This window comes from Oryzias latipes, chromosome 23, assembly GCF_053564925.1.
Source record: "Oryzias latipes strain Hd-rR chromosome 23, Olatipes_Hd-rR_3.1".
NCBI classification, from domain to species: Eukaryota; Metazoa; Chordata; class Actinopteri; order Beloniformes; family Adrianichthyidae; genus Oryzias; species Oryzias latipes.
In genome coordinates, this window is record NC_136259.1 from 26,800,177 (window position 1) to 26,824,116 (window position 23,940).

Sequence of the window (23,940 nt, forward strand, 5' to 3'; positions counted from 1 at the left end):
CCTGGCGTTTTTTCGCGTCGGTGTGCACACTCTCGTTGGTGCCCTTTGTTTAGTCACGAGGCGTTAAACGTCGGCGAAAATCGCCGGCGAAATTCGTCCCGGTGTGTACGGGCCTTCAGTCAGCTCTCTAGTTACTGTGCTGGGTGATGTTGGAGTGAACTGGTCACACGACGTTGGTCTGGTCACTGATGGCGCCCATCAAATGTCAGGAAGAAGGCAGCTGTTTCATTTTTTTCCGTAGTCCCTCTTGAGTTTATTATTGGGATTGCTTCAGTGCCAGATGTTAAATGGAATAAACCATTTTTTTAAAGTGAAATGCATTTTATCCATTGGCCTGAATGAATGTGTCACGGGCGGCCGTGGTGCAGCGGTAGGGCGGTCGTCCCTTCATCGTAAGTTTGCAGGTTCGATTCCCGCCTTGCACGCCCATGAGTCGAAGTGTCCTTGGGCAAGACACTGAACCCCACCTAGCCTCTGGTGGTAGGCAGGCGCCTGTGTTTGGGAGCGGGCGGCCACCAGTGTGTGAATGTGTGAGTGAATGTGTGTGACGGTAAAGCGCTTTGTCCTTGTAGGTAGAAAAGCGCTATATAAGTCTACGCCATCTACCATTTACAATAAGTGATTCGGCTACCATGTTGGTTGATCGAAGCTACAGATAACCAGCTGACCAGAGGTTAGAGGTCCGGCCCACTTGAGATCAGATGGGTTGAATGTGGCCCCTGAACAAAAATGAGTTTGACACCCAACTTAAAAGGTCATGAAAAGAGTTTTCCTATTTCAGAATTAAAAAAAAACTTTTTTTTTTCATGGACGCAGATGTTTGTGACAACTCCACCATCCATCTCTCCATCCATCATCTAATCATCCATCTACCTGTTGCAGGGCCCCACCCACTGACCCATATGCACACACACACACTTCAGGACACTTAGAGTAACCAATCAACCTTCAACTGTGGGAGGAACCCGGAGAGAACCCACAAAATCACGGGGAGAACATGCAAACTCCATACTAAAGGGCCCAGCAGGGATACGAACCAGCAAACCTCTTGCTGTGAGAAAAGAGTGCTAATGACACATGTTTATTCCATCAATCAGATCTTTTAATGTTGATTAGTGTCAGGACAATAAACCAGCCGTCATGCAGATCTTCTGTTCTCCTTCACGTTCCTCGTGATCCTGCAGCTCTTTTCTGGGTCAGAACATCTATTTGGAGGTAGAGAAACCTGTTTTTCTAAAGGCTTCTCACAAATGATCTGCATCCTCCTTGGAGATTCTCTGCGGACACGCCCCCAAACTGGAGGAGGAGCGCGCGCGTCCACGTGTCCCCCGCATCAGCATCACCTGTAAGCCCAAACACCGCCTCTTCTCTTCTGTTGGCTTGTCGTGGTTCGGTTCGGTTCTCTCACTGCTGTCACTGGACCGCGCGAAGCCTCCCCGCCTACAGGAACGCACGCGCGCGCGCGCGCGTTCGAAAGCTGAGCGTTTTAATCCCGGACTGTGCTGGGGTCAGAAGCAAGGTGTGTGGAGGACACGCAGACAAGGCGGGTTTCAGCGTCTGGGGGCCCGCGAAGCAGCAGCGCCCCCTATCGGTGCGAGAGGAGGTGACCGTCCTGCGCTTTTACGCATCGGCTCTGTGCGTAAAAGCGCCTGTGGATGGACCCGGTTACGCCGCTCAGTCAGTCACCCCACTGTCTTTCACCCTCCACCGTCCCGTGAACTCCCCCTCGAGCCTCCGTGGACCTCCGGGACCAGCATGGCTGCAGGAGTGGCGGCATGGTTGCCGTTCGCGCGCGCAGCGGCCATCGGCTGGATGCCGGTCGCTCGCGCGCCCATGCCACTGCCGCCGAAGAAACGGGCGCGTGGTGGCGACGGGCTGATTCTGTTGAACGTGAGCGGCACGAGGTTTCAGACGTGGCGGGACACGCTGGAGCGGTATCCGGACACCCTGCTGGGCAGCTCTGAGCGGGACTACTTCTTCCACGAGGACAGCAGCGAGTTCTTCTTCGACCGAGACCCGGAGATCTTCCGCCACATCCTGAACTTCTACCGCACCGGGAAACTGCACTTCCCACGCCAGGAGTGCATCTGCGCCTACGACGAGGAGCTGGCGTTTTTCGGGATCGTCCCGGAGATCATCGGGGACTGCTGCTACGAGGACTACAAGGACCGGCGGCGGGAGAACCAAGAGCGGATCCAGGACGACCAAGAGAATGAGCAAAGCGTCGAGCTCGTCTCCGCGGACGTGAGCGTCCGCGAGAGCATGTGGCGGGCCTTCGAGAACCCGCACACGTCCACGCTGGCGCTGGTCTTCTACTACGTGACCGGCTTCTTCATCGCCGTGTCGGTGCTGGCCAACGTGGCCGAGACGGTTCCGTGCGGCTCTGGGCAGAACCGGCTAGAGCAGACTTCGTGCGGGGAGCGTTACGCGCTGGCATTCTTCTGCCTGGACACGGCGTGCGTGATGATCTTCACCGTAGAGTACCTGCTGCGCCTGCTGGCCGCGCCGAGCCGCTTCCGGTTCGCCAAGAGCGTCATGAGCGTCATCGACGTGGTGGCCATCATGCCGTACTACATCGGCCTCGTCATGACGGACAACGAGGACGTGAGCGGTGCCTTCGTCACGCTGCGCGTCTTCAGGGTCTTCCGGATTTTCAAGTTCTCCAGACACTCTGCGGGGCTGCGCATCCTGGGCTACACGCTGCGGAGCTGCGCGTCCGAGCTGGGCTTCCTCCTCTTCTCTCTCACCATGGCCATCATCATCTTCGCCACAGTCATCTTCTACGCAGAGAAAGGCTGCAGCGGCAGCAAGTTCACCAGCATCCCCGCCGCCTTCTGGTACACCATCGTCACCATGACAACGCTGGGGTAAGTGATAGGGGGGTGGGGGGTGGCGGTTGGAGGTTCGGCTGGTCCGGTTCTGCTTGCTGCTGTTAGTCTTCTGGCTCTGACTGGTCTCCTGGTTGGTGCTAAAGCTTTCCTGCCTGTTTGGGGCCTCAGCCGCTGACCTCTGACCTCTGGAGAACAGAAGGCTTAGTTAGTTGTGATGATGTCACAAAAACTGAGAACCGCTCATTAGCATATCATCATCATCATCATCATCAAAATCATCATCATCAAAATCATCATCAAGGATCCAGAGTCCTAAAACAACGGCGTCCCCAGAGCCCCCCCCCCCCCCCCCCCAGATATCAAAACACCAGCAGCACGTCTAGTTTGTGCGCACACACAACATGAACACAATAAACACACTACCCCCCCCCCCCCCACACACACACACACACTAACCCACAGCGACACAGCTGCTACTCTCAACAACAAGCATCCTGTGAGGCGTTGGCGGGGATGAGAGCTGTGGCAGCGGCATCCTGCGGCTGCACAGGTGATGATTTACCTGCAAACAAGACTGCAGCAGCACACAAACTCACAGTCGCACACTGGTCGACACCTGTCAGGTAAATCCAAAGACAGCTGAGGAGGAGGATGCTGGTCGCTGTCACTCCATTGATGTTTCAGCAGACTCACAACTGTGATGACAAACCTGATTGTGGAGCTTTGTGTGCACATGAATGTGTGTCACTGCCACACCTGTGCTGTAGACAAACAGACACACACACACACGCACACACACACACTTACACTTTGATATTGTTAAGGACAACTTTTGTACATTAACCACGTCATGGCGTGCAGCCGTCCTTACGTCATGGCGCGCAGCCGTCATAACGTCATGGCGTGCAGTTGTCATAACGTCATGGCGTGCAGCCGTCATAGCGTGCAGCCGTCATAACGTCATGGCGCGCAGCTGTCCTTACGTCATGGCGTGCAGCCGTCCTTACGTCATGGCGCGCAGTCGTCATAACGTCATGGCGCGCAGCCGTCCTTACGTCATGGCGTGCAGCCGTCCTTACGTCATGGCGCGCAGTCGTCATAACGTCATGGCGCGCAGCCGTCCTTACGTCATGGCGCGCAGTCGTCATAACGTCATGGCACGCAGCCGTCTTTACGTCATGGCGCGCAGCCGTACTCCGGTCATGGCGTGCAGCCGTCCTTACGTCATGGCGCGCAGCCGTCATAACGTCATGGCGCGCAGCCGTCCTTACGTCATGGCGCGCAGTCGTCATAACGTCATGGCGCGCAGCCGTCCTTACGTCATGGCGTGCAGCCGTACTCCGGTCATGGCGTGCAGCCGTCCTTACGTCATGGCGCGCAGCCGTCATAGCGTGCAGCCGTCATAACGTCATGGCGCGCAGCTGTCCTTACGTCATGGCGTGCAGCCGTCCTTACGTCATGGCGCGCAGCCGTACTCAGGTCATGGCGTGCAGCCGTCATAACGTCATGGCGTGCAGCCATCCTTACGTCATGGCGCGCAGCCGTCCTTACGTCATGGCGCGCAGTCGTCATAACGTCATGGCGCGCAGCCGTACTCAGGTCATGGCGTGCAGCCGTACTCAGGTCATGGCGTGCAGCCGTCCTTACGTCATGGCGCGCAGCCGTCATAACATCATGGTGCGCAGTCGTCATAACGTCATGGCGCGCAGCCGTACTCAGGTCATGGTGTGCAGCCGTCCTTACGTCATGGCGCGCAGCCGTCATAACATCATGGCGTGCAGCCGTCCTTACGTCATGCCGTGCAGCCGTACTCAGGTCATGGCGTGCAGCCGTCCTTGCGTCATGGCGCACAGCCGTCATAACGTCATGGCGTGCGGCCGTACTCAGGTTATGGCGTGCAGTCGTCATAACGTCATGGCGCGCAGCTGTCCTTACGTCATGGCGTGCAGCCGTACTCAGGTCATGGCGTGCAGCCGTCATAACGTCATGGCGCGCAGCCGTCCTTACGTCATGGCGCGCAGTCGTCATAACGTCATGGCGCGCAGCCGTACTCCGGTCATGGCGTGCAGCCGTCCTTACGTCATGGCGTGCAGCCGTACTCCGGTCATGGCGTGCAGCCGTCCTTACGTCATGGCGCGCAGCCGTCATAGCGTGCAGCCGTCATAACGTCATGGCGCGCAGCTGTCCTTACGTCATGGCGCGCAGCTGTCCTTACGTCATGGCGCGCAGCCGTACTCAGGTCATGGCGTGCAGCCGTCATAACGTCATGGCGTGCAGCCATCCTTACGTCATGGCGCGCAGTCGTCATAACGTCATGGCGCGCAGCCGTCCTTACGTCATGCCGTGCAGCCGTCCTTACGTCATGGCGCGCAGTCGTCATAACGTCATGGGGCGCAGCCGTCCTTACGTCATGGCGCGCAGTCGTCATAACGTCATGGCGCGCAGCCGTCCTTACGTCATGGCGTGCAGCCGTCCTTACGTCATGGCGCGCAGTCGTCATAACGTCATGGCGCGCAGCCGTCCTTACGTCATGGCGTGCAGCCGTCCTTACGTCATGGCGCGCAGTCGTCATAACGTCATGGCGCGCAGCCGTCCTTACGTCATGGCGCGCAGTCGTCATAACGTCATGGCGCGCAGCCGTCCTTACGTCATGGCGTGCAGCCGTACTCCGGTCATGGCGTGCAGCCGTCCTTACGTCATGGCGCGCAGCCGTCATAGCGTGCAGCCGTCATAACGTCATGGCGCGCAGCTGTCCTTACGTTATGGCGTGCAGCCGTCCTTACGTCATGGCGCGCAGCCGTACTCAGGTCATGGCGTGCAGCCGTCATAACGTCATGGCGTGCAGCCATCCTTACGTCATGGCGCGCAGCCGTCCTTACGTCATGGCGCGCAGTCGTCATAACGTCATGGCGCGCAGCCGTACTCAGGTCATGGCGTGCAGCCGTACTCAGGTCATGGCGTGCAGCCGTCCTTACGTCATGGCGCGCAGCCGTCATAACATCATGGTGCGCAGTCGTCATAACGTCATGGCGCGCAGCCGTACTCAGGTCATGGTGTGCAGCCGTCCTTACGTCATGGCGCGCAGCCGTCATAACATCATGGCGTGCAGCCGTCCTTACGTCATGCCGTGCAGCCGTACTCAGGTCATGGCGTGCAGCCGTCCTTGCGTCATGGCGCACAGTCGTCATAACGTCATGGCGCGCAGCCGTCCTTACGTCATGGCGTGCAGTCGTCATAACGTCATGGCGCGCAGCTGTCCTTACGTCATGGCGTGCAGCCGTACTCAGGTCATGGCGTGCAGCCGTCATAACGTCATGGCGCGCAGCCGTCCTTACGTCATGGCGCGCAGTCGTCATAACGTCATGGCGCGCAGCCGTACTCCGGTCATGGCGTGCAGCCGTCCTTACGTCATGGCGTGCAGCCGTACTCCGGTCATGGCTTGCAGCCGTCCTTACGTCATGGCGCGCAGCCGTCATAGCGTGCAGCCGTCATAACGTCATGGCGCGCAGCTGTCCTTACGTCATGGCGTGCAGCCATCCTTACGTCATGGCGCGCAGCCGTACTCAGGTCATGGCGTGCAGCCGTACTCAGGTCATGGCGTGCAGCCGTCCTTGCGTCATGGCGCACAGCCGTCATAACGTCATGGCGTGCGGTTGTCATAACGTCATGGCGTGCAGTCGTCCTCACGTCATGGCGTGCAGCCGTCCTTACGTCATGGCGCGCAGTCGTCATAACGTCATGGCGCGCAGCCGTACTCAGGTCATGGCGTGCAGCCGTCCTTACGTCATGGCGCGCAGCCGTCATAACGTCATGCCGTGCAGCCGTCTTTACATCATGGCACGCAGCCGTCCTTACGTCATGGCGTGCAGCCGTACACAGGTCATGGCGTGCAGCCGTCATAACGTCATGGCGTGCAGCCGTACTCAGGTCATGGCGTGCAGCCGTCATAACGTCATGGCGCGCAGCTGTCCTTACGTCATGGCGTTCAGCCGTACTCAGGTCATGGCGTGCAGCCGTCCTTACGTCATGGCCTGCAGTCGTCATAACGTCTTGGCGTGCAGCCGTCATAACGTCATGGCGTGCAGCCGTCCTTACGTCATGGCGCGCAGCCGTCCTTACGTCATGGCGTGCAGCCGTCATAACGTCATGGCGTGCAGCCATATATGTCATGGCGCGCAGCCGTCCTTACGTCATGGCGCGCAGCCATCCTTACGTCATGACGTGCAGCCGTCCTTACGTCATGGCGTGCAGCCGTCATAACGTCATGGCGCGCAGCCGTCCTTACGTCATGGCGTGCAGCCGTCCTTACGTCATGGCGTGCAGCCGTCATAACGTCATGGCGTGCAGCCGTCATAACGTCATGGCGTGCAGCCATATATGTCATGGCGCGCAGCCGTCCTTACGTCATGGCGCGCAGCCATCCTTACGTCATGACGTGCAGCCGTCCTTACGTCATGGCGTGCAGCCGTACTCAGGTCATGGCATGCGGCCGTCATAACGTCATGGCGTGCAGCCGTCCTTACGTCATGGCGTGCAGCCGTCCTTACGTCATGGCGTGCAGCCGTACTCAGGTCATGGCGTGCAGCCGTCATAATGTCATGGCGTGCAGCCGTACTCAGGTCATGGCGTGCAGCCGTCATAACGTCATGGCGCACAGCTGTCCTTACGTCATGGCGTGCAGCCGTACTCAGGTCATGGCGTGCAGCCGTCTTTACGTCATGGCGCGCAGTCGTCATAACGTCATGGCGCGCAGCTGTCCTTACGTCATGGCGTGCAGCCGTACTCAGGTCATGGCGTGCAGCCGTCCTTACGTCATGGCGCGCAGTCGTCATAACGTCATGGCGCGCAGCCGTACTCAGGTCATGCCGTGCAGCCGTCCTTATGTCATGGCGTGCAGCCGTCCTTACGTCATGGCGCGCAGCTGTCATAACGTCATGGCACGCAGCCGTACTCAGGTCATGGCGTGCAGCCGTCCTTGCGTCATGGCGTGCAGCCGTCCTTACGTCATGGCGCGCAGCCGTCCTTAGGTCATGGCGTGCAGCCGTACTCAGGTCATGGCGTGCAGCCGTCATAACGTCATGGCGTGCAGCCGTACTCAGGTCATGGCGTGCAGCCGTCATAACGTCATGGCGCGCAGTTGTCCTTACGTCGGGGCGTGCAGCCGTACTCAGGTCATGGCGTTCAGCCGTCATAACGTCATGGCGTGCAGCCGTACTCAGGTTATGGCGTGCAGCCGTACTCAAGTCGTGGTGTGCAGCCGTCCTTACGTCATGGCGCGCAGCCGTCATAACGTCATGCCGTGCAGCCGTACTCCGGTCATGGCGTGCAGCCGTCCTTACGTCATGGCGTGCAGCCGTACTCCGGTCATGGCGTGCAGCCGTCCTTACGTCATGGCGCGCAGCCGTCATAGCGTGCAGCCGTCATAACGTCATGGCGCGCATCTGTCCTTACGTCATGGCGTGCAGCCATCCTTACGTCATGGCGCGCAGCCGTACTCAGGTCATGGCGTGCAGCCGTACTCAGGTCATGGCGTGCAGCCGTCCTTACGTCATGGCGCGCAGCCGTCATAACGTCATGGCGTGCAGTTGTCATAACGTCATGGCGTGCAGTCGTCCTCACGTCATGGCGCGCAGTCGTCATAACGTCATGGCGCGCAGCCGTACTCAGGTCATGGCGTGCAGCCGTCTTTACGTCATGGCGCGCAGTCGTCATAACGTCATGGCGCGCAGCCGTACTCAGGTCATGGCGTGCAGCCGTCCTTACGTCATGGCGTGCAGCCGTACTCCGGTCATGGCGTGCAGCCGTACTCAAGTCGTGGTGTGCAGCCGTCCTTACGTCATGGCGCGCAGCCGTCATAACGTCATGCCGTGCAGCCGTACTCAGGTCATGGCGTGCAGCCGTCCTTACGTCATGGCGTGCAGCCGTACTCCGGTCATGGCGTGCAGCTGTCCTTACGTCATGGCCACAGCCATCCTTACGTCATGGCGCGCAGCCGTACTCAGGTCATGGCGTGCAGCCGTACTCAGGTCATGGCGTGCAGCCGTCCTTACGTCATGGCGCGCAGCCGTCATAACGTCATGGCGTGCAGCTGTCCTTACGTCATGGCGTGCAGCCGTCCTTACGTCATGGCGCGCAGCTGTCCTTACGTCATGGCGCGCAGTCGTCATAACGTCATGGCGCGCAGCTGTCCTTACGTCATGGCGCGCAGTCGTCATAACGTCATGGCGTGCAGCCGTCCTTACGTCATGGCGCGCAGTCGTCATAACGTCATGGCGTGCAGCCGTACTCAGGTCATGGCGTGCAGCCGTCCTTACTTCATGGCGCGCAGCTGTCCTTACGTCATGGCGTGCAGTCGTCATAACGTCATGGCGTGCAGCCGTCATAACGTCATGGCGTGCAGCCATATATGTCATGGCGCGCAGCCGTCCTTACGTCATGGCGCGCAGCCATCCTTACGTCATGACGTGCAGCCGTCCTTACGTCATGGCGTGCAGCCGTACTCAGGTCATGGCATGCGGCCGTCATAACGTCATGGCGTGCAGCCGTCCTTACGTCATGGCGTGCAGCCGTCCTTACGTCATGGCGTGCAGCCGTACTCAGGTCATGGCGTGCAGCCTTCATAATGTCATGGCGTGCAGCCGTACTCAGGTCATGGCGTGCAGCCGTCATAACGTCATGGCGCACAGCTGTCCTTACGTCATGGCGTGCAGCCGTACTCAGGTCATGGCGTGCAGCCGTCCTTACGTCATGGCGCGCAGTCGTCATAACGTCATGGCGCGCAGCTGTCCTTACGTCATGGCGTGCAGCCGTACTCAGGTCATGGCGTGCAGCCGTCCTTACGTCATGGCGCGCAGTCGTCATAACGTCATGGCGCGCAGCCGTACTCAGGTCATGCCGTGCAGCCGTCCTTATGTCATGGCGTGCAGCCGTCCTTACGTCATGGCGCGCAGCTGTCATAACGTCATGGCACGCAGCCGTACTCAGGTCATGGCGTGCAGCCGTCCTTGCGTCATGGCGTGCAGCCGTCCTTACGTCATGGCGCGCAGCCGTCCTTAGGTCATGGCGTGCAGCCGTACTCAGGTCATGGCGTGCAGCCGTCATAACGTCATGGCGTGCAGCCGTACTCAGGTCATGGCGTGCAGCCGTCATAACGTCATGGCGCGCAGTTGTCCTTACGTCGGGGCGTGCAGCCGTACTCAGGTCATGGCGTTCAGCCGTCATAACGTCATGGCGTGCAGCCGTACTCAGGTCATGGCGTGCAGCCGTACTCAAGTCGTGGTGTGCAGCCGTCCTTACGTCATGGCGCGCAGCCGTCATAACGTCATGCCGTGCAGCCGTACTCCGGTCATGGCGTGCAGCAGTCCTTACGTCATGGCGTGCAGCCGTACTCCGGTCATGGCGTGCAGCCGTCCTTACGTCATGGCGCGCAGCCGTCATAGCGTGCAGCCGTCATAACGTCATGGCGCGCAGCTGTCCTTACGTCATGGCGTGCAGCCATCCTTACGTCATGGCGCGCAGCCGTACTCAGGTCATGGCGTGCAGCCGTAATCAGGTCATGGCGTGCAGCCGTCCTTACGTCATGGCGCGCAGCCGTCATAACGTCATGGCGTGCAGTTGTCATAACGTCATGGCGTGCAGTCGTCCTCACGTCATGGCGCGCAGTCGTCATAACGTCATGGCGCGCAGCCGTACTCAGGTCATGGCGTGCAGCCGTCCTTACGTCATGGCGCGCAGTCGTCATAACGTCATGGCGCGCAGCCGTACTCAGGTCATGGCGTGCAGCCGTCCTTACGTCATGGCGTGCAGCCGTACTCCGGTCATGGCGTGCAGCCGTACTCAAGTCGTGGTGTGCAGCCGTCCTTACGCGATGGCGCGCAGCCGTCATAACGTCATGCCGTGCAGCCGTACTCAGGTCATGGCGTGCAGCCGTCCTTACGTCATGGCGTGCAGCCGTACTCAGGTCATGGCGTGCAGCCGTCCTTACGTCATGGCGCGCAGTCGTCATAACGTCATGGCGCGCAGCCGTACTCAGGTCATGGCGTGCAGCCGTCCTTACGTCATGGCGCGCAGCCGTCATAACGTCATGCCGTGCAGCCGTACTCCGGTCATGGCGTGCAGCCGTCCTTACGTCATGGCGTGCAGCCGTACTCCGGTCATGGCGTGCAGCTGTCCTTACGTCATGGCCACAGCCATCCTTACGTCATGGCGCGCAGCCGTACTCAGGTCATGGCGTGCAGCCGTCCTTACGTCATGGCGCGCAGCCGTCATAACGTCATGGCGTGCAGCTGTCCTTACGTCATGGCGTGCAGCCGTCCTTACGTCATGGCGCGCAGCTGTCCTTACGTCATGGCGCGCAGTCGTCATAACGTCATGGCGCGCAGCTGTCCTTACGTCATGGCGCGCAGTCGTCATAACGTCATGGCGTGCAGCCGTCCTTACGTCATGGCGCGCAGTCGTCATAACGTCATGGCGTGCAGCCGTACTCAGGTCATGGCGTGCAGCCGTCCTTACTTCATGGCGCGCAGCTGTCCTTACGTCATGGCGCGCAGTCGTCATAACGTCATGGCGCGCAGCTGTCCTTACGTCATGGCGCGCAGTCGTCATAACGTCATGGCGCGCAGCTGTCCTTACGTCATGGCGCGCAGTCGTCATAACGTCATGGCGCGCAGCTGTCCTTACGTCATGGCGCGCAGCCGTACTCAGGTCATGGCGTGCAGCCGTCCTTACGTCATGGCTTGCAGCCGTCCTTACGTCATGGCGCGCAGCCGTCATAACGTCATGCCGTGCAGCTGTCCTTACGTCATGGCGTGCAGCCGTACTCAGGTCATGGCGTGCAGTCGTCATAACGTCATGGCGTGCAGCCCTACGCAGGTCATGGCGTGCAGCCGTACTCAAGTCGTGGTGTGCAGCCGTCCTTACGTCATGGCGCGCAGCCGTCATAACGTCATGCTGTGCAGCCGTACTCAGGTCATGGCGTGCAGCCGTCCTTACGTCATGGCGTGCAGCCGTACTCAGGTCATGGCGTGCAGCCGTCCTTACGTCATGGCGCGCAGTCGTCATAACGTCATGGCGCGCAGCCGTACTCAGGTCATGGCGTGCAGCCGTCCTTACGTCATGGCGCGCAGCCGTCATAACGTCATGCCGTGCAGCCGTACTCCGGTCATGGCGTGCAGCCGTCCTTACGTCATGGCGTGCAGCCGTACTCCGGTCATGGCGTGCAGCTGTCCTTACGTCATGGCCACAGCCATCCTTACGTCATGGCGCGCAGCCGTACTCAGGTCATGGCGTGCAGCCGTACTCAGGTCATGGCGTGCAGCCGTCCTTACGTCATGGCGCGCAGCCGTCATAACGTCATGGCGTGCAGCTGTCCTTACGTCATGGCGTGCAGCCGTCCTTACGTCATGGCGCGCAGCTGTCCTTACGTCATGGCGCGCAGTCGTCATAACGTCATGGCGCGCAGCTGTCCTTACGTCATGGCGCGCAGTCGTCATAACGTCATGGCGTGCAGCCGTCCTTACGTCTTGGCGCGCAGTCGTCATAACGTCATGGCGTGCAGCCGTACTCAGGTCATGGCGTGCAGCCGTCCTTACTTCATGGCGCGCAGCTGTCCTTACGTCATGGCGCGCAGTCGTCATAACGTCATGGCGCGCAGCTGTCCTTACGTCATGGCGCGCAGTCGTCATAGCGTCATGGCGCGCAGCTGTCCTTACGTCATGGCGCGCAGTCGTCATAACGTCATGGCGCGCAGCTGTCCTTACGTCATGGCGCGCAGCCGTACTCAGGTCATGGCGTGCAGCCGTCCTTACGTCATGGCGTGCAGCCGTCCTTACGTCATGGCGCGCAGCCGTCATAACGTCATGCCGTGCAGCTGTCCTTACGTCATGGCGTGCAGCCGTACTCAGGTCATGGCGTGCAGTCGTCATAACGTCATGGCGTGCAGCCCTACTCAGGTCATGGCGTGCAGCCGTCCTTACGTCATGGCGCGCAGCTGTCCTTACGTCATGGCGTGCAGTCGTCATAACGTCATGGCGCGCAGCTGTCCTTACGTCATGGCGTGCAGCCGTACTCAGGTCATGGCGTGCAGCCGTCCTTACTTCATATCGCGCAGTCGTCATAACGTCATGGCGCGCAGCCGTACTCAGGTCATGGCGTGCAGCCGTCATAACGTCATGCCGTGCAGCCATCCTTACGTCATGGCGCGCAGCTGTCCTTACGTCATGGCGTGCAGCCGTACTCAGGTCATGGCGTGCAGCCGTCCTTATGTCATGGCGTGCAGCCGTACTCAGGTCATGGCGTGCAGCCGTCCTTACGTCATGGCGCGCAGCTGTCCTTACGTCATGGCGTGCAGCCGTACTCAGGTCATGGCGTGCAGCCGTCCTTATGTCATGGCGTGCAGCCGTCCTTACGTCATGGCGTGCAGCCGTCCTTACGTCATGGCGTGCAGTCGTCATAACGTCATGGCGTGCAGCCCTACTCAGGTCATGGCGTGCAGCCGTCCTTACGTCATGGCGCGCAGCTGTCCTTACGTCATGGCGTGCAGTCGTCATAACGTCATGGCGCGCAGCTGTCCTTACGTCATGGCGTGCAGCCGTACTCAGGTCATGGCGTGCAGCCGTCCTTACTTCATATCGCGCAGTCGTCATAACGTCATGGCGCGCAGCCGTACTCAGGTCATGGCGTGCAGCCGTCATAACGTCATGCCGTGCAGCCATCCTTACGTCATGGCGCGCAGCTGTCCTTACGTCATGGCGTGCAGCCGTACTCAGGTCATGGCGTGCAGCCGTCCTTATGTCATGGCGTGCAGCCGTACTCAGGTCATGGCGTGCAGCCGTCCTTACGTCATGGCGCGCAGCTGTCCTTACGTCATGGCGTGCAGCCGTACTCAGGTCATGGCGTGCAGCCGTCCTTATGTCATGGCGTGCAGCCGTCCTTACGTCATGGCGTGCAGCCGTCCTTACGTCATGGCGCGCAGCTGTCCTTACGTCATGGCGTGCAGTCGTCATAACGTCATGGCGCGCAGCTGTCCCTACGTCATGGCGTGCAGCCGTACTCAGGTCATGGCGTGCAGCCGTCCTTACTTCATGGCGCGAAGTCGTCATAACGTCATGGCGCGCAGCCGTACTCAGGTCATGGCGTGCAGCCGTCATAACGTCATGCCGTGCAGCCATCCTTACGTCATGGCGCGCAGCTGTCCTTACGTCATGGCGTGCAGCCGTACTCAGGTCATGGCGTGCAGCCGTCCTTATGTCGTGGCGTGCAGCCGTCCTTACGTCATGGCGCGCAGCTGTCCTTACGTCATGGCGTGCAGCCGTACTCAGGTCATGGCGTGCAGCCGTCCTTATGTCATGGCGTGCAGCCGTCCTTACGTCATGGCGCGCAGCCGTCCTTACGTCATGGCGTGCAGTCGTCATAACGTCATGGCGCGCAGCCGTCCTTACTTCATGGCGCGCAGTCGTCATAACGTCATGGCGCGCAGCCGTCCTTACGTCATGGCGCGCAGCCGTCATAACGTCATGGCGTGCAGTTGTCATAACGTCATGGCGTGCAGTCGTCCTCACATCATGGCGCGCAGTCGTCATAACGTCATGGCGCGCAGCCGTACTCAGGTCATGGCGTGCAGCCGTCCTTACGTCATGGCGCGCAGTCGTCATAACGTCATGGCGCGCAGCCGTACTCAGGTCATGGCGTGCAGCCGTCCTTACGTCATGGCGTGCAGCCGTACTCCGGTCATGGCGTGCAGCCGTACTCAAGTCGTGGTGTGCAGCCGTCCTTACGTCATGGCGCGCAGCCGTCATAACGTCATGCCGTGCAGCCGTACTCAGGTCATGGCGTGCAGCCGTCCTTACGTCATGGCGTGCAGCCGTACTCAGGTCATGGCGTGCAGCCGTCCTTACGTCATGGCGCGCAGTCGTCATAACGTCATGGCGCGCAGCCGTACTCAGGTCATGGCGTGCAGCCGTCCTTACGTCATGGCGCGCAGCCGTCATAACGTCATGCCGTGCAGCCGTACTCCGGTCATGGCGTGCAGCCGTCCTTACGTCATGGCGTGCAGCCGTACTCCGGTCATGGCGTGCAGCTGTTCTTACGTCATGGCCACAGCCATCCTTACGTCATGGCGCGCAGCCGTACTCAGGTCATGGCGTGCAGCCGTACTCAGGTCATGGCGTGCAGCCGTCCTTACGTCATGGCGCGCAGCCGTCATAACGTCATGGCGTGCAGCTGTCCTTACGTCATGGCGTGCAGCCGTCCTTACGTCATGGCGCGCAGCTGTCCTTACGTCATGGCGCGCAGTCGTCATAACGTCATGGCGCGCAGCTGTCCTTACGTCATGGCGCGCAGTCGTCATAACGTCATGGCGTGCAGCCGTCCTTACGTCATGGCGCGCAGTCGTCATAACGTCATGGCGTGCAGCCGTACTCAGGTCATGGCGTGCAGCCGTCCTTACTTCATGGCGCGCAGCTGTCCTTACGTCATGGCGCGCAGTCGTCATAACGTCATGGCGCGCAGCTGTCCTTACGTCATGGCGCGCAGTCGTCATAACGTCATGGCGCGCAGCTGTCCTTACGTCAAGGCGCGCAGTCGTCATAACGTCATGGCGCGCAGCTGTCCTTACGTCATGGCGCGCAGCCGTACTCAGGTCATGGCGTGCAGCCGTCCTTACGTCATGGCGTGCAGCCGTCCTTACGTCATGGCGCGCAGCCGTCATAACGTCATGCCGTGCAGCTGTCCTTACGTCATGGCGTGCAGCCGTACTCAGGTCATGGCGTGCAGTCGTCATAACGTCATGGCGTGCAGCCCTACTCAGGTCATGGCATGCAGCCGTCCTTACGTCATGGCGCGCAGCTGTCCTTACGTCATGGCGTGCAGTCGTCATAACGTCATGGCGCGCAGCTGTCCTTATGTCATGGCGTGCAGCCGTACTCAGGTCATGGCGTGCAGCCGTCCTTACTTCATATCGCGCAGTCGTCATAACGTCATGGCGCGCAGCCGTACTCAGGTCATGGCGTGCAGCCGTCATAACGTCATGCCGTGCAGCCATCCTTACGTCATGGCGCGCAGCTGTCCTTACGTCATGGCGTGCAGCCGTACTCAGGTCATGGCGTGCAGCCGTCCTTATGTCATGGCGTGCAGCCGTACTCAGGTCATGGCGTGCAGCCGTCCTTACGTCATGGCGCGCAGCTGTCCTTACGTCATGGCGTGCAGCCGTACTCAGGTCATGGCGTGCAGCCGTCCTTACGTCATGGCGTGCAGCCGTCCTTACGTCATGGCGTGCAGCCGTCCTTACGTCATGGCGCGCAGCTGTCCTTACGTCATGGCGTGCAGTCGTCATAACGTCATGGCGCGCAGCTGTCCTTACGTCATGGCGTGCAGCCGTACTCAGGTCATGGCGTGCAGCCGTCCTTACTTCATGGCGCGCAGTCGTCATAACGTCATGGCGCGCTGCCGTACTCAGGTCATGGCGTGCAGCCGTCATAACGTCATGCCGTGCAGCCATCCTTACGTCATGGCGCGCAGCTGTCCTTACGTCATGGCGTGCAGCCGTACTCAGGTCATGGCGTGCAGCCGTCCTTATGTCATGGCGTGCAGCCGTCCTTACGTCATGGCGTGCAGCTGTCCTTACGTCATGGCGTGCAGCCGTACTCAGGTCATGGCGTGCAGCCGTCCTTATGTCATGGCGTGCAGCCGTCCTTACGTCATGGCGCGCAGCCGTCCTTACGTCATGGCGTGCAGTCGTCATAACGTCATGGCGTGCAGCCGTACTCAGGTCATGGCGTGCAGCCGTCCTTACGTCATGGCGCGCAGCTGTCCTTACGTCATGGCGTGCAGTCGTCATAACGTCATGGCGCGCAGCTGTCCTTACGTCATGGCGTGCAGCCGTACTCAGGTCATGGCGTGCAGCCGTCTTTACTTCATGGCGCGTAGTCGTCATAACGTCATGGCGCGCAGCCGTACTCAGGTCATGGCGTGCAGCCGTCATAACGTCATGCCGTGCAGCCATCCTTACGTCATGGCGCGCAGCTGTCCTTACGTCATGGCGTGCAGCCGTACTCAGGTCATGGCGTGCAGCCGTCCTTACGTCATGGCGTGCAGCCGTACTCAGGTCATGGCGTGCAGCCGTCCTTATGTCATGGCGTGCAGCCGGCCTTACGTCATGGCGCGCAGCTGTCCTTATGTCATGGCGTGCAGCCGTCATAACGTTCTTTATTTTGTCTGAAACTCCAGAATCTTTGAAATATATATAAATAAATGACCCGCTGTCACATCCGGCAGAGCAAGGAATTGTGGGATACCATTCCCTTTTTGTCACGGGTTCTGTCTTCGTGTTTTGTGTTGCAGCTGTTTTGCTGTTGTTTTATTCTGTCGTTCACAATGATCGAGGGAGGAAGAGGAGGATGACCAACTTCCTAGTTCTGATGCAGGAAACGGGTTTTCAGAGACTCATCCTGTCCAACCTGCACCTGTTTAAATACCTGAACTCAGCCAGTCGGGTTCTGATGGTAGAAAGAAGGAGGCTGTGCTGATGCAGCTCTTGGAGGGTGTGGGCGGAGTCCGATGGTGGAGCTCCTCCGGTGACAGATTGAGGTTAGACGCGTTTGCTGGATGGAGTGGCCATTAGCGCGGCGCAGGCTCAGGAGCGCGATGGCGTCCGGACCCCCATGGAGACTGAAGCCCACGGACTCATCAGACCGCTGTCACACAGCAGAACAACAGCAGCTCCCAGATATTTATACAGCTCATTAATGTAGAACTCAGACAGCTGAAGAACACGTCTTCATCCCGTCTTCATCACTTTTGGACAGCAAAGGAGATGATCCTCAGGGAGACCGAGCCGCTGGCTCACAGAGTTTATTTAAAGTTTATTTAAATTTGAGCGGCTGAGTAGCTCGGTTGGTAAGGTGAGAAGCCACCATGCAGGAATCCAGGGTTCGATTCCCGGAGGGGAAGAAACAATGGTACTGGGGGCGATCACCATATCAATGGCGAGCAGTTAACATCACTCAGTGGGGGTCCTTAGGCAAGACCCTTAACGCTACTGCCTCCCGAGCGCGGTTCAGTTGCAGCTCACCACTTCCCCAGGGGATGGGTCAAATGCGGAGAAGAATTTCCCCATTGAGGGATAAAGAAAGAATCTGAAAAAAGAAAAAAAAAAAGGAACAAAAGAAGGTGGATCACGGTAAAAGAGGGGACAACAGGTCATAGAAAAACTGCCTTTCCACCTGTAAAACAGGAAAAATCCTCGTTAGCCTGATAGGAGTGTTCCTCGTGACGAAGACGAGCACGAAGAATTGTGTGCACGCTTGTTCATGTTTGCAGCTGTGCACGTTTGTTCACGTGTGTCAGCTGTTCAGGTTTGTTCACGTGTCAGCTGTGCACGTGTGTCAGCTGTGCACGTTTGTTCACGTGTCAGCTGTGCACGTGTGTCAGCTGTGCACGTTTGTTCACGTGTCGGCTGTGCACGTTTGTTCACGTGTGTCAGCTGTGCACGTTTGTGTTCATGCGTGTCAGCTGTGCACGTTTGTTCACGCGTGCAGCTGTGCACGTTTGTGTTCACGTGTGTCAGCTGTGCACGTTTGTTCACGTGTGTCAGCTGTGCACGTTTGTGTTCATGCGTGTCAGCTGTGCACGTTTGTTCACGCGTGCAGCTGTGCACGTTTGTGTTCACGTGTGTCAGCTGTGCACGTTTGTTCATGTGTGTCAGCTGTGCACGTTTGTGTACACGTGTGTCAGCTGTGCACCTTTGTTCACGTGTGTCAGCTGTGCACGTTTGTTCACGTATCAGCTGTGCTCGTTTGTGTTCAGGTGTGTCAGCTGTGCACGTTTGGGTTCACGTGTGTCAGCTGTACACGTTTGTTCACGTATCAGCTGTGCACGTTTGTGTTCACGTGTGTCAGCTGTGCACGTTTGTTCACGTATCATCTGTGCACGTTTGTTCACGTGTCAGCTGTGCACGTTTGTGTTCACTTGTGTCAGCTGTGCACGTTTGTGTTCATGCGTGTCAGCTGTGCACGTTTGTTCACGCGTGCAGCTGTGCACGTTTGTGTTCATGTATACGGCTGTGCACGTTTGTTCACGTATCATCTGTGCACGTTTGTTCACATATCATCTGTGCACGTTTGTTCACGTATCAGCTGTGCACGTTTGTTCATGTGTGTCAGCTGTGCACGTTTGTGTTCATGTATGCAGCTGTGCACATTTGTTCACGTATCATCTGTGCACGTTTGTTCACGTGTCAGCTGTGCACGTTTGTTCACGTATCAGCTGTGCACGTTTGTTCATGTGTGTCAGCTGTGCACGTTTGTTCACGTATCATCAGTGCACGTTTGTTCACGTGTCAGCTGTGCACGTTTGTGTTCACGTGTGTCAGCTGTGCACGTTTGTGTTCATGTATGCAGCTGTGCACGTTTGTTCACGTATCAGCTGTGCACGTTTTTCATGTGTGTCAGCTGTGCACGTTTGTTCACGCGTGCAGCTGTGCACGTTTGTGTTCATGTGTGCAGCTGTGCACGTTTGTTCACGTATCATCTGTGCACGTTTGTTCACGTGTCAGCTGTGCACGTTTGTGTTCACGTGTGTCAGCTGTGCACGTTTGTGTTCATGTATGCAGCTGTGCACGTTTGTTCACGTATCAGCTGTGCACGTTTTTCATGTGTGTCAGCTGTCCACGTTTGTTCACGCGTGCAGCTGTGCACGTTTGTGTTCATGTGTGCAGCTGTGCACGTTTGTTCACGTATCATCTGTGCACGTTTGTTCACGTGTCAGCTGTGCACGTTTGTGTTCACGTGTGTCAGCTGTGCACGTTTGTTCACGTGTCAGCTGTGCACGTTTGTGTTCACGTGTGTCAGCTGTGCACCTTTATTCACGTGTCAGCTGTGCACGTTTGTGTTCACGTGTGTCAGCTGTGCACGTTTGTTCACGTATCAGCTGTGCACGTTTGTTCATGTGTGTCAGCTGTGCACGTTTGTTCACGCGTGCAGCTGTGCACGTTTGTGTTCATGTATGCAGCTGTGCACGTTTGTTCACGTATCAGCTGTGCACGTTTGTTCATGTGTGTCAGCTGTGCACGTTTGTGTTCATGTATGCGACTGTGCACGTTTGTTCACGTATCAGCTGTGCACGTTTTTCATGTGTGTCAGCTGTGCACGTTTGTGTTCATGTGTGCAGCTGTGCACGTTTGTTCACGTATCATCTGTGCACGTTTGTTCACGTGTGTCAGCTGTGCACGTTTGTTCACGTATCAGCTGTGCACGTTTGTTCATGTGTGTCAGCTGTGCACGTTTGTTCAAGCGTGCCTCTGTGCACGTTTGTGTACACGTGTGTGAGCTGTGCACCTTTGTTCACGTGTGTCAGCTGTGCACGTTTGTTCACGTGTCAGCTGTGCACGTTTGTGTTCACGTGTGTCAGCTGTGCACGTTTGTGTTCATGTATGCAGCTGTGCACGTTTGTTCACGTATTAGCTGTGCACGTTTTTCATGTGTGTCAGCTGTGCACGTTTGTTCACGCGTGCAGCTGTGCACGTTTGTGTTCATGTGTGCAGCTGTGCACGTTTGTTCACGTATCATCTGTGCACGTTTGTTCACGTGTCAGCTGTGCACATTTGTGTTCACGTGTGTCAGCTGTGCACGTTTGTTCACGTGTCAGCTGTGCACGTTTGTGTTCACGTGTGTCAGCTGTGCACCTTTATTCACGTGTCAGCTGTGCACGTTTGTGTTCACGTGTGTCAGCTGTGCACGTTTGTTCATTTGTGTCAGGTGTGCACGTTTGTTTACACGTGTGTCAGCTGTGCATGTTTGTGTTCACGTGTGTCAGCTGTGTACGTTTGTTCATTTGTGTCAGGTGTGCACGTTTGTTTACACGTGTGTCAGCTGTGCACGTTTGTTCACGTGTCAGCTGTGCACGTTTGTGTTCATGCGTGTCAGCTGTGCACATTTGTTCACGCGTGTCAGCTGTGCACGTTTGTTCACGTGTGCAGCTGTGCACGTTTTTGTTCATGTATGCAGCTGTGCACGTTTGTTCATGTATCAGCTGTGCACGTTTGTGTTCATGCGTGTCAGCTGTGCACATTTGTTCACGCGTGTCAGCTGTGCACGTTTGTTCACGTGTGCAGCTGTGCACGTTTGTGTTCATGTATGCAGCTGTGCACGTTTGTTCACGTATCAGCTGTGCACGTTTGTTCATGTGTGTCAGCTGTGCACGTTTGTTCACGCGTGCAGCTGTGCACGTTTGTGTTCATGTATGCAGCTGTGCACGTTTGTGTTCATGCGTGTCAGCTGTGCACGTTTGTGTTCACGTGTGTCAGCTGTGCACGTTTGTTTTCACGTGTGTCAGCTGTGCACGTTTGTTCACGTGTCAGCTGTGCACGTTTGTGTTCATGCGTGTCAGCTGTGCACATTTGTTCACGTGTGTCAGCTGTGCACGTTTGTTTTCACGTGTGTCAGCTGTGCACGTTTGTTCACGTGTCAGCTGTGCACGTTTGTGTTCATGCGTGTCAGCTGTGCACATTTGTTCACGCGTGTCAGCTGTGCACGTTTGTTCACGTGTGCAGCTGTGCACGTTTGTGTTCATGTATGCAGCTGTGCACGTTTGTTCACGTGTCAGCTGTGCACGTTTGTTTTCACGTGTGTCAGCTGTGCACGTTTGTGTTCATGCGTGTCAGCTGTGCACGTTTGTGTTCACGTGTGTCAGCTGTGCACGTTTGTTTTCACGTGTGTCAGCTGTGCACGTTTGTTCACGTGTCAGCTGTGCACGTTTGTGTTCATGCGTGTCAGCTGTGCACATTTGTTCACGCGTGTCAGCTGTGCACGTTTGTTCACGTGTGCAGCTGTGCACGTTTGTGTTCATGTATGCAGCTGTGCACGTTTGTTCACGTATCAGCTGTGCACGTTTGTTCATGTGTGTCAGCTGTGCACGTTTGTTCACGCGTGCAGCTGTGCACGTTTGTGTTCATGTATGCAGCTGTGCACGTTTGTGTTCATGCGTGTCAGCTGTGCACGTTTGTGTTCACGTGTGTCAGCTGTGCACGTTTGTTTTCACGTGTGTCAGCTGTGCACGTTTGTTCACGTGTCAGCTGTGCACGTTTGTGTTCATGCGTGTCAGCTGTGCACATTTGTTCACGCGTGTCAGCTGTGCACGTTTGTTCACGTGTGCAGCTGTGCAAGTTTGTGTTCATGTATGCAGCTGTGCACGTTTGTTCACGTATCAGCTGTGCACGTTTGTTCATGTGTGTCAGCTGTGCACGTTTGTTCACGCGTGCAGCTGTGCACGTTTGTGTTCATGTATGCAGCTGTGCACGTTTGTTCAAGCGTGCCTCTGTGCACGTTTGTGTACACGTGTGTGAGCTGTGCACCTTTGTTCACGTGTGTCAGCTCTGCACGTTTGTTCACGTGTCAGCTGTGCACGTTTGTGTTCACGTGTGTCAGCTGTGCACGTTTGTGTTCATGTATGCAGCTGTGCACGTTTGTTCACGTATCAGCTGTGCACGTTTTTCATGTGTGTCAGCTGTGCACGTTTGTTCACGCGTGCAGCTGTGCACGTTTGTGTTCATGTGTGCAGCTGTGCACGTTTGTTCACGTATCATCTGTGCACGTTTGTTCACGTGTCAGCTGTGCACATTTGTGTTCACGTGTGTCAGCTGTGCACGTTTGTTCACGTGTCAGCTGTGCACGTTTGTGTTCACGTGTGTCAGCTGTGCACCTTTATTCACGTGTCAGCTGTGCACGTTTGTGTTCACGTGTGTCAGCTGTGCACGTTTGTTCATTTGTGTCAGGTGTGCACGTTTGTTTACACGTGTGTCAGCTGTGCATGTTTGTGTTCACGTGTGTCAGCTGTGTACGTTTGTTCACGTGTCAGCTGTGCACGTTTGTTCACGTATCAGCTGTGCACGTTTGTTCATGTGTGTCAGCTGTGCACGTTTGTTCACGTATCATCTGTGCACGTTTGTTCACGTGTCAGCTGTGCACGTTTGTGTTCACGTGTGTCAGCTGTGCACGTTTGTGTTCATGTATGCAGCTGTGCACGTTTGTTCACGTATCAGCTGTGCACGTTTTTCATGTGTGTCAGCTGTGCACGTTTGTTCACGCGTGCAGCTGTGCACGTTTGTGTTCATGTGTGCAGCTGTGCACGTTTGTTCACGTATCATCTGTGCACGTTTGTTCACGTGTCAGCTGTGCACGTTTGTGTTCACGTGTGTCAGCTGTGCACGTTTGTGTTCATGTATGCAGCTGTGCACGTTTGTTCACGTATCAGCTGTGCACGTTTTTCATGTGTGTCAGCTGTCCACGTTTGTTCACGCGTGCAGCTGTGCACGTTTGTGTTCATGTGTGCAGCTGTGCACGTTTGTTCACGTATCATCTGTGCACGTTTGTTCACGTGTCAGCTGTGCACGTTTGTGTTCACGTGTGTCAGCTGTGCACGTTTGTTCACGTGTCAGCTGTGCACGTTTGTGTTCACGTGTGTCAGCTGTGCACCTTTATTCACGTGTCAGCTGTGCACGTTTGTGTTCACGTGTGTCAGCTGTGCACGTTTGTTCACGTATCAGCTGTGCACGTTTGTTCATGTGTGTCAGCTGTGCACGTTTGTTCACGCGTGCAGCTGTGCACGTTTGTGTTCATGTATGCAGCTGTGCACGTTTGTTCACGTATCAGCTGTGCACGTTTGTTCATGTGTGTCAGCTGTGCACGTTTGTGTTCATGTATGCGACTGTGCACGTTTGTTCACGTATCAGCTGTGCACGTTTTTCATGTGTGTCAGCTGTGCACGTTTGTGTTCATGTGTGCAGCTGTGCACGTTTGTTCACGTATCATCTGTGCACGTTTGTTCACGTGTGTCAGCTGTGCACGTTTGTTCACGTATCAGCTGTGCACGTTTGTTCATGTGTGTCAGCTGTGCACGTTTGTTCAAGCGTGCCTCTGTGCACGTTTGTGTACACGTGTGTGAGCTGTGCACCTTTGTTCACGTGTGTCAGCTGTGCACGTTTGTTCACGTGTCAGCTGTGCACGTTTGTGTTCACGTGTGTCAGCTGTGCACGTTTGTGTTCATGTATGCAGCTGTGCACGTTTGTTCACGTATCAGCTGTGCACGTTTTTCATGTGTGTCAGCTGTGCACGTTTGT

General features: G+C 57.0%; 1 protein-coding gene across 2 annotated transcripts in view; it reads left to right on the plus strand.

The window, feature by feature from the left end:
• The first annotated feature begins 1,086 nt into the window (after positions 1-1,086).
• Positions 1,087-23,940, plus strand: part of LOC105353862 (A-type voltage-gated potassium channel KCND2) — a 45,961-nt gene continuing 23,107 nt past the window's right edge. For both annotated transcript variants that reach the window (XM_023952385.2, XM_078941621.1), the window contains exon 1: positions 1,087-2,867. In XM_023952385.2, coding sequence (XP_023808153.1) covers positions 1,756-2,867 — 1,112 coding nt within the window. In that variant the 5' untranslated portion in view covers positions 1,087-1,755. The remainder of the gene's footprint in view (positions 2,868-23,940) is intronic.